Genomic DNA, 11,272 nt, shown 5'->3' on the forward strand with positions numbered 1-11,272 from the left:
GTGTACAGGTCGCAAGATTGAATCCCGTTACCGTACATGTTTACCATGTAGACCATTATAATGTGATGGTTAATCCCACCTTTTGTTGGTAAAGGATGGTAGAGGATGGTATTAACTAGCTGCCTTCTCACCTCGAAATTCTTGATATCTATCTCAGTTGGCCCTCAAAATTCAATAAACAGTCACGGTTTGTAACCTATATGACCCTAAGTTTAATTATTAATTACTGATATTTTAATAAGACACTAATCACTAACTAGCAACTTTGACAAGCTCTTGAATAATAATTGTAAGAATACTGTTCTCATAAAGTTAAAATTTACTCGCAAATATAAAGCATTAAACAAAATAAAAAACGTAATATTTTGAAAACTTAAAAATTGTTTTAGATATTGAAATCAATGACTCGAGTAACGACTAGTTTCAGTGGAGTGATGATGATGTCAATAGTTTTTAGCTCATAAAGAGTAGGTAGTTTTGTTATTTCTGGAAAACACTTTTGTTCATATAATAGGCTATATGAGCTCTCTGTCGTATAAAATCAAATCCATTATTCCAACACGGGAAGTCCTACCAGGGGATTTTTTTTTATTGGACTCCTTCCAAATAGGTTTTTTTTTACTCAACTTAAATCCCGAAATTAAAAATCTGACAATCGTCCTAACTTTCGGTGATGATAGTTTGATATTCTTAGATAACTAATTTCTCAATAAGTATGAAATAGACAAACCTGAACTACACCACTGGCCAAAATCTAAAGTGTCTCTCTACATACTACAGGCAATACACTTATTTATTATCTTACAAACAGACCTGAGCGAATCTATTGCTACACTGCTGGCCAAAATCTTAAGGCCAATGAACATAATGAAGAAATATGCATTTTGCTTTGTTAAACTCAACCACTTATTTGAGTACAGCTTCGAAAGATGGAAATAAGAAAAGGACAAATAAAAATAATAAACTTTTTCACCATTTAATAGGTAAAATGTGAACACTATGAAATTAGCCTAAATACTAGCTGGTTAAAAGTTTAAGACCATACCAAAATGAAGTCCTAAACAGGATAGGAAATGCCCAACAAAAGATCTCAGTAGTGAGTTGCACAGACGTCAGTGTGAATAACTACAAACATTCGCTTGCATGGTCCGATATAAACAATTTCAAAAGGGTGGCTAGAATGTTATTCCAAGTGGGAAAGATGGCTTTACGAAGATCGTGCACTGTTTGGAATTGACGTCCATTTCTATAGACTTCCATTGCCATCCATCCCCAAATATTTTGAATGGGGTTCAGTTCGAGTGAACTCGCTGGATGGTCCAAAAGAATCACGTTATTCGCCATGAAAAAGCCCTTTGTCCTGTGGGCATTGTGGATTGCAGCATTGTTCTGCTGAAAGATCCAGTCATTTCCTCACAAGCGAGGGCCTTCAGTCAATAAAGATGCTCTCTGCAACATACCAATGTAGCCAACTGCTGTTTAACGCCCCTGTGTAACCTGAAGCTCCATTGTTCCATGGAAGGAGAAAGCATCCCAGATCATGATGGAACCTCCTCCACTGTGTCTTAGGTGGGATATCGTGCGAGTAACGTTGGAAGTCACCTGGACTACCCAGGTTAATTTTTTCTCATCAAAGAACAAAACCTTCTTCCACTTTTCTTTGTCCCATGTTTGGTGCTTCTCAGTAAAGTTTAACCGAGCTGTTTCGTGGTGTGGAAGGAGGCGTGGCCTTTGAAGACGTTCACGGTTTTTAAAGCCTTTCTCTCGTAAATGCCGTTTTATTTTTTTTTAGCTGTGTTCTGCGTCCGTAAGGACCTTAATTTGGTTTGACGATCGGCTGGTGTCTTGCCGGACAACCCGTCGAATCCTCCTGCTCAGCGCCGGCGAATTTTCTTGGGCCGACCACTTGAAATTCTCGTTCCGTATCCCTCAGGGTCTTTTACAAAATTTGCAACAGCAGTTTACTACACCCAATCTCACCAGCGATGGCATGTTGTGATAGACCTTGCTTTCGCAGCTCGACAATTCTGCCACGTTCAAACTCTGTCAACTTTTTAGCCTTTGCCATGTTTTTACCCAATGTTACACAGGAGATGTCAGTGGGAGATGTTGACAACGCTAATGCTTGAACACAAATGACTAAATGTCGTTACGTGTTTACCGATTAACGCTTCGTTTCAGTTGGGTCTTAAACTTTTGACCAGCTAGTATTTACGTAGGCTAATTTCATAGTGTTCACATTTTCCCTATTAAATGCTAAAAAAGTTTTTATTTTTTATTTTCCCTTTTCTTATTTTCATCTTTCGCGAGCTCTACTCAAATAAGTGGTTGAGTTTAACAACGCAAAATGCATATTTCTTCATTATGTTCATTGGCCTTAAGATTTTGGCCAGCAGTGTAGCATTAGATTCGCTCAGGTCTGTTGAGTGTGTTTGTAAGACAATAAATAAGTGTACTGCCTGTAGTGTGTAGAGAGAGATTTGCCCCTAATTCAAAATCTGTATTACAAATTTAAAATAAGTTGACTTTAAATGTATTAAACTCTTCCACAATATTTTCAAATACATGTATACTAACTTGGTTTTTGTTTGCGAAATAATTTGAACTATTTTTTCGACGACAGACACAAAGCAATTGAGAAAAATATTTCAAATTATACACTCAAGAAATATTTAATTATTCAGTTAATCCAGTTCAACTTAAAATATGTTATTTTATACATGGAATTATTTAAGAAACATTAACATTTTCAAAAATATTGCTTTTAGATTTTAGTTTCACTTTGGCATATTTTTATGAAAATGAAAGAAACGTAGAAGTTTTGTATGCCATTACATTTAAAAGTCACTCTGCTTAAGTTGCTAAACATGATGCCTGTAGATTTCTGTGTGATCAGACTGTTGAAATGGGCAGTGGAAAACTATCGTTTTTGTACGCTGGATAGCTTACAGAAAAAGTGAAAGGCGCAGTGTTGTGTTTTTTACATGACAACAACACATTGACGCCTTTTGCAGTTGAAACAGGTCCAGCACGGCCAAGTGTGTTAAGGCGTTCAACTCGTAATCCGAAGGTCGCGGGTTCGAATCCCGGTCGCACCAAACATGCTCGCCCTTTGAGCTGTGGGGGCGTTATAATGTGACGGTCAATCCCACTATTCGTTGGTAAAAGAGTAACCCAAGAGTTGGCGGTGGGTGGTGTTGACTAGCTGCCTTTCCTCTAGTCTTACACTGCTAAATTAGGGACGGCTAGCGCAGATAGCCCTCGAGTAGCTTTATGCAAAATTCAAAAAACAAACAAACATTGACGCCTTTTGCAGTGGAAACCACGCTACATGGATATTGACAAGATGCAGTCTGTCAAATGGAATGAATCATTGCGATTACAGACACTGTAGTAGCGTAATAGGTTTCCATAATAATTTCAATATAAGTCTAATGAACGTCTAAAATTACGGTAAAGCATGGTCTTCTTTCCCAAATATAAAATAACCAAGGGAGTGGTTGGCCACTCTGAGTGTATTAAGCGCTACGAAATAAATCAAATGATTTGCTATGATGAACTGTGTACCGATATTTTTTTTCCTTTTATATAGCATACATTCGCTATCAAGAGAACTCGTTAACAGATAATTTTCTTCAAACGTCACAAAGTAAATAAAAATATTGTTTAGTCATTCAACATCAACTTACGAAACTTTGTTGAAAAACACACGAAACAATATAGAGTGTATAATGATTATATAAATAATAAATAAATATATAAATAATAATAAAGTATGTAATGATTAATACTCTTTATATTCAAATTGAAATATATTTATATATTAATATTTATTTTAAATCACAATCAGTACTTACTTAAAGCGAAACTGAAAATAGATATACTAATGTATATAATTATTTTGTTTTTCATCAAGTTTATATTCCCACCGTTGAAGGTATTCTTTTTCTATTCATAGGGGCGCTTCTTTCTTTTCAGCACGTGGCTCATACGTTGAAGGATGGGTGAGATGTTTCTCTGAATTTAACATTTAATTTAAAGTAATATTTACTGGTCTGCTTTTTTTCGGAAACGAATTATGAAATGTGTTTAGTTGATACAGAAATATGCCAAATGTGTTGCACTATAAATATTCTATCTGTAACTTGATAATTTTTTTCTCTGTTTGTATGCAATGGCTTTGTGTAACTAACATTGTAATGTAAGAACTTACGGCCTAACGTAACCCTAATCGATATCAGATTTTCAGGAAGCGTTTGATGAGGTGCAACATAAAAGACTTAAAATAATTATCTATATATGTGTGACGTAAAAGTTAGTTAACTCGGTAAAAGTGGCAGGATGGAAGAAAGGAGAGGGTTGTTACAAATGGAATTTAGTCAAACTGGGTTAATGTCAAGTGAAGCATCTCGGGGCTCAATGTTATGATCGTTTGCTCTTCATTTACATTAATGACATAGATGAAGGAATGTACAACAGATTACTAAATTTGCTGATGATATCATGGTCTTTGATGTTGGTGACTATGAAGAGGATGCTACTGATTTACAAAAGAAGTTAGATCATTTAGTGAATTAGGTAGATAATGTATGTAAGGGGGTCTGATTAAGGTTGTAAAGGAAATTCACACTTTCATACCGGGCTTAGTATAATGCACACGAGTTTGTTTGCACATTTGCACTATAACTTTTAATACAGCATGCGTATCTTTACCGAATTTGGTAGGTTTTTGGTAGAGCAGTCACGCTATATTTCAGACTTTCTTATTCATACCTTATTTCTATCTAGTTGGATAGAGCTCAGGTAGAGGAAGAATATTATGCTTAATTTTTCAAAATATCTTGGGTATATCGAAAGTTATGATCATTTGAATGCCAAAAATTAGGTGTTTTTTTGACAGTATGATTATAAAGGAGACCTTTTTTCACCCCATTGAACACTGCATGTTTCTAATTGATTTTTTTATCATTAAATGTATTTACTTTTTTTTGGGCTTTTCACACCATAATGTTTAGTTTATGAAATAATGATCAAATAACAGTAGTTTATTATTTAATCAATGTTCAAAGTCAGTTGAGACCTCAGTTTGGAAACGTCATAAATTTTCACAAACATTTTAATGGCCAGACACAGGAAGTTCTAGTGAATGGATTTAGATTTTGCATACAACATTTTGAAGCTGAGAAAATTCTCTATTTGGCAGAGTTTATTTCAAGTAGATAAGGTAAAACCTCACGAGGTGCAAGCATTTCTTGTACACTGTATCAGTTCTACTTTTAGTAAGGATTACAAGTATTGTGTACAAGAAAAATCTTATATTTCTACTAAAGACTTGTTTGTGAAAATACTGTTTCATTATTAATCTGAATGCAAAATGATTCCATGTTAAAATTTAAAAAACTTATCCCAAAAATTGCAAATTATTTGCATAATTTCTAACATCCTAAATACATTTCAAGTGTTTATTTTCAGTAAGACTCCATTTTATTTTTTATATTCTTTGTGGGGTATGTTGCTTAACCAATCTCATGAACATCTTTCAAAAATTATGAAATAAATATAAATTATGCCTTTTTCTTGCTAGAATGATTTATATAATGTAAATACAACTGTTTAGTCTAAATAGCTTAAGTCTCATAATGCTATATATTTATTATTTTTTACAGTGACTTCCAGTCATTTCTAGCCAACATTATATAACTTGCAAATGATGCATTGCATGTGTATTCAGGTCACGTACCCAGTAATGTAAACCTTTAGTCTTCTGTGTTTTAGTGGAGTAGTATTTTGTAATATAGTCACATTTCAATTATTGTACATTACATATGTACATAGATTATTACTATTCAGATTTTTTTTTTAAATATAGAACAATAAATCAAGAAGTAAAGCTAATATTTATCTCTTCTCGCTACAACCCTTTTGCTCAGTTGTTACTGGACATAGGTTTCTAAGCCTTTTAAAATTTCATATGTGGAGGATATCAGATTTTTTAGGTTTTATGTGTACTGTTGAATAACCAAAAAAATCAAATAACTATACTAATACTGTAGAATTATACTATAATTTATTAACCTTAGTAACTAAGATGTATTTAGATTTTAAAAAGAGACTTTGAGCAAACTGAAGACATCCTACCTCACTGAAATGTCAGATCAAAAGAATATTGTTGCATTTTCCAAGATTAAAATGGCAGGAAAACCACTCTGGGGACATTCTGAGCTTTTGGTTGGTTATTCATGTCATATATTCAAGTAAATTAATATAAGGGACTGTTTCCAAAATTAGAGGTGAATGGGATTATAACATGTTTGTTTAACTTATTCATTTGGTGGTAAGCCAAAGTTACAAACATAAAACCTTTTTTATTAATAGGAAAGCCAAGTGGTATTAGAACAGCAAGAAAACATGTTACTCATCGCCGTGAACAGCGCTGGCATGATAAGGATTATAAAAAGGCACATCTTGGGACCAGATGGAAAGCCAATCCCTTTGGAGGAGCTTCTCATGCTAAAGGCATTGTTCTAGAAAAAGTGTTAGTAACAGTTCATGACACTTTCTATCAAGTTTGTTTAATGTACATTTCTCAAATGTGACATTTGTACCATAAACTTTTTTGTATCATTCTGATAAAAGATAAATTAAGTTTATGGTAAACTATATGGAAAATTCTAGGTTTTAAATAAATGTTATTTGCATTGAAGTTTTCTGATCTGACGTACCAAAGGGCAACATAGTAAAAATATTTTATAGGTTAACTAGAAGCTAAGTAAATATCATGGTTGTAATGTGAAATGCAGTGTAGTTTCACATTAGGATAAGGAATCTGTGGAAGAACTGGTTGAGAATTACAGATGACAATGTATGTTTCATTATGATTCATTTACAATAATCAAAATATCAGTAGCGTTTCTTGGGTAGAACAAATGCATCATAAGTACAGCATCTGCCCTTTTTTGTTGAATGACACTGGTAATGCTAATTTGTTTCATAAGTTGATATTGTAGTAACACTAATCACATAATGAGTGATTACTTTGTGTTGTTTCATAAGTTGATATTGTAGTAACACTAATCACATAATGAGTGATTACTTTGTGTTGTTTCATAAGTAGACATTTGCAGTAATACCAACCATATCTTGGGTAATTAATTGTCATTTCTTAAAGAGTGTCACATGTTACTGGATCATTTTAATGTTGTTGATGAAACTAGCAGATGTTACACACTACAAGTTTGTGTGAGTTGATAATATCTAGAGGATGCACTGATTGGAAGGTATAGAGAAATTTTGCACACCAGAAGAATAAGGGGTGGGGTACAAGTTTGACTGAAAAAGATGTGATATACAAGTTTCCCTGTGAACAAGATTTCACAAGTTTGAACAAGATGTAATATACAAGTTTGATGGAAAAATATGTGACATACAAGTTTGACTGTGAACAAGATGTGATGTACAAGTTTGACTGAATAAGTTGTGACATACAAGTTTAACTGTGAATAAGATGGGATATACAAATTTGGCTGTGAACAAGATGGGATATACAAGTTTAATTGTGCCCTTTCTACATCATCCTAAGCTGCTTACACTTCATGGGTGTAATGGTATACTGCCCCAAATCCTCACTATTTCCATAACCCAGAGTTGAAACTCAACAGGTTTGAGGTATGTTACCATAAACATGTATGATAATGTTCTGTAACTTCTACAAGTAACCCAGTGAGTGTATTTCAACTTCATCTTTTCCATGTACAAATTCCAAAACTAGAAATAGGCTACTTCTTTTTTTTTCCAACCAGTATAACAGGCTGTTTGGCTGATAAACTAATAATGAAAATGTAGAGAGGTTTGTGTCATTAGTACAAACATCATTCAAGTTTTAATGAAAGTTTAAAACACTTGAGCACTTTAAGGATGACCTGTTATCAGAACTTTTGGTGTACTGATTATGTTTGTGGTGATTGTAGGATTACATATAATAAACTTACAACTATTTTCCATTCATTATTATTATTGTTAGTAATTTTCAGTTTTCTTTCTAGGGGTGTTGAAGCTAAACAGCCAAACTCTGCTATCAGGAAGTGTGTGCGAGTCCAATTGATCAAAAATGGGAAGAAAATCACAGCTTTTGTACCAAATGATGGTTGTTTAAACTACATTGAGGTAAAGTGATATCTAATAGAGAACTATTCACTTGGTTATTATGATGAAAAAATATATCAAACACATTTGTTAGATCTATGAGAGCTACAGATCACTTTACTGGAAATTTGTAGGAAAGAGTAATTGCTCATGTCAGTATTTGGATTGAAGTGAGGTAAATTTTAGCAATATTGTATCTATATTGACTTCTGGTTTATATTAACTTGTGGGACAAATTAGTGCACATGAATAAGTGGTATACAACATGAGGTTAATGACTTACAGAAACTTTCAGTATATATAATGTTAACTTCATCAGGTGATGTGTCTTACCTTTGCACACCATGGAAGCACAAATTTACCTAACACTGGAATTTTGAAACATGCACTACATAATGCTCTTCAAACACTGAAAATTGAATGTTTCTTAAAAGGTTTTGTGCTCAATATAACTGGTCACCTTTTTATTACTACATAAAACTATTTCATGTTATTTGCTCCATTATCCTGTTTATAAATTAAAAATTTAACAAAAAATAGAGATAAAAAGTGTGTTGAAGAAAGGCAGAATTAACTTTTTTTTCAAATAATCACCACTGAAGGTGTGACACTTGCAAAAATCAGTTTTAAAAGTAAAATATTTCAGCTACACTTAATAACAAAAACCAAAAATTAATGATCTTAAGATTTCAACCTAACACAGTTTTTCTTTCTAATTACAGGAAAACGATGAAGTACTGGTGGCAGGATTTGGTCGTAAAGGTCATGCTGTTGGAGATATTCCAGGAGTTCGTTTTAAAGTGGTCAAAGTTGCTAATGTGTCACTTTTAGCTCTGTACAAAGAAAAGAAGGAGAGGCCAAGATCATAAAACCATTGAATACTTTGTAGAAAGTTTACAATGACCAATAAACCTTGACATAAACAATGTGGCATTTTAGTAGCATAAATTTGTGCTGGTTGTGTTTTTAACAATCATTTTATAATAGTTTGTTATGGTAAAAGTCATATAAAAAAAATTGGAAGATTTCTCTATTAAGTGTAAACTAAACATTTTAATATTATGCTAAATGGATAGAAAAGTATTGTTATAAAAATTGTATTTTATCAAGTCACAGAAAAATTATTTTAATATTACAAGTAAAATCAAATAGTACTGTAGGCGTGGTTACAGACTATGTTCATGTTAGAACAAAACTAAATAATAACATACCACTGTAGGTGTAGGGTTACAGACTGTTCATGTTAGAACTAAACTAAATAATAACATACCACGTGTGTGTGTGTGTGGGGTTACAGACTATGTTCATGTTAGAACAAAACTAAATAATATACCACTGTATGTGTGGAGATGAAATATCAAACTGATTTATATTTATCAACATAGTTATACAAGTATCAAACCACCATTATCTCTGTGTGTTTGTGTATGTATGTATATAGGTTCAAAGGTTTTTGCTTTTTTCTCAACAATAGCAGGTAGAGAGAGAGGTTTAAAGCAAAAAAAAACCGGGGATTTCGTAACACCCAGAGAACAAGAAACCCTAGTACAATAAATTTTGCACAGTTAGAGTTACTTTGGTATCGACAGTTATGTAACTTACTAAAGTATTGTAACGAGAAATTAGAGTAACTCGCTTTGAGTTGTGATAAATTAATTTATAACAAAATACATGTATTTGTTAAAAAGAAATCCCACGTAGGTGTAGAAAGACTGAAAATCTTGGTTATATACTACGTTGTTAATGAATCTTCTGAAATATAAGATTTATTTTAGAAGTACGTGAACATTTAAACGGTAAAAATGAAAACTTGAGTTTAGTTGTACTAAAGTAACGTGTCAGGATACTTGCCATTGTATACTGTAGGCCGAATAATTCACTCTATCGTTATTTTCTGATTGCTTTAGATACCATAATTTACCATTTGTCACACTGTGGACACTAGGTGGAGCTATGGTCATACTTGGATTTTTTTTTTTATTTAGTTGGTTAAATGAAACAATGAACAAAGATAAATCTCAACATTTCACACACGTGTTTGACAATGCCTTTTATTTCAATAAATTTTATCACTTTGACAATGTGTCTCCATTTTATGAAAAAACGCTCGTAAAAATTTTGTTTTGAATTTCGCGCAAAGTTAACAGAGGACTGTGCGTTAGCTGTATCTAATTTAGCACTGAAAGACTAAAGAAGAGGAAGCTAGTCATCACCACCCCCTGCTGTCTTTTTCATAAAAGAATAGTTGGATTGACTGTAATTTTGTAATGCCCCATAGCTGATAAACCTAGTATGTTTGGTGAGACTGATTCAAAGCCTTAACTCTCAGATTGCGAATCAAATGCCCAGACGTGTAAAAATCAAGCTATGTCTGTGTAACGACTGAAATAGCGGTTGATTTCAACATTTCATAACTAGAATATGTTTTGAACCAAATGCTTTAAGGTAAGTTTTTGTGCATGTTGTCTGAAATTCACATAACATTAAATATTTATCACTCTGGCTGTGTGTCTGCCCTTGGCTTCTGAGTTCTGTTTACTTTCTGCATTATATCACTTGAATCAGGAGTTTTGCGGATATTTTCAAACTTGGCTGCTGGGTATCAATGGACTTGAATACCACACCTATGATTCTGATTGGCTGGTGGGAATCAGATCACACGATGAGAGCTCAGGTGTTAGTCAAGTAGAATTGGTTTAGTTGGGTGTAATGGTATCGGTTAAAGATCTTTGTTATCTAGCTGAAATTTGCATGTATTCTACTGTAGTAACTTCTGTATCAAACAGGATGTAATTTTTTTATAAAAATTCATTTCAGAATAAAACTCTACCAACTATAATAACCAATAACGTTCTTTAAAAACGTTGCGCTAAGTCTATACAGTATGCTTTCGAATCACATGGAGAACCCTTACCTAATATTCTTTTGCCTAATACATAATGTTTTGGAGAAGTTATTTATCTGAAAGCTAGAATTTTATTTTTCTAGTTTTCAATTAAAATTATTTGCAGTAATTTAAGGCCCGGCATGGCCAAGTGCGTAAGGCGCGCGAATCGTAATCCGAGGGTCGCGGGTTCGCGCCAAACATGCTCGCTCTCCCAGCCGTGGGGGCGTTATAATGTGACGGTCA

At 33.4% G+C, this 11,272-nt stretch overlaps 1 protein-coding gene across 1 annotated transcript; it reads left to right on the plus strand.

Annotated features, from left to right (window-relative positions):
- The first annotated feature begins 3,881 nt into the window (after positions 1 to 3,881).
- Positions 3,882 to 9,068, plus strand: LOC143240898 (small ribosomal subunit protein uS12-like). Its single transcript, XM_076484140.1, has 4 exons — positions 3,882 to 4,004; positions 6,376 to 6,535; positions 8,043 to 8,163; positions 8,865 to 9,068. The coding sequence occupies exons 1-4, from the start codon at positions 4,001 to 4,003 to the stop codon at positions 9,009 to 9,011; spliced, it is 432 nt and encodes a 143-aa protein (XP_076340255.1). The 5' UTR covers positions 3,882 to 4,000; the 3' UTR covers positions 9,012 to 9,068.
- Positions 9,069 to 11,272: the final 2,204 nt, after the last annotated feature.

Source organism: Tachypleus tridentatus, chromosome 13 (assembly GCF_004210375.1).
Source record: "Tachypleus tridentatus isolate NWPU-2018 chromosome 13, ASM421037v1, whole genome shotgun sequence".
In the NCBI taxonomy this organism is placed as follows: Eukaryota; Metazoa; Arthropoda; class Merostomata; order Xiphosura; family Limulidae; genus Tachypleus; species Tachypleus tridentatus.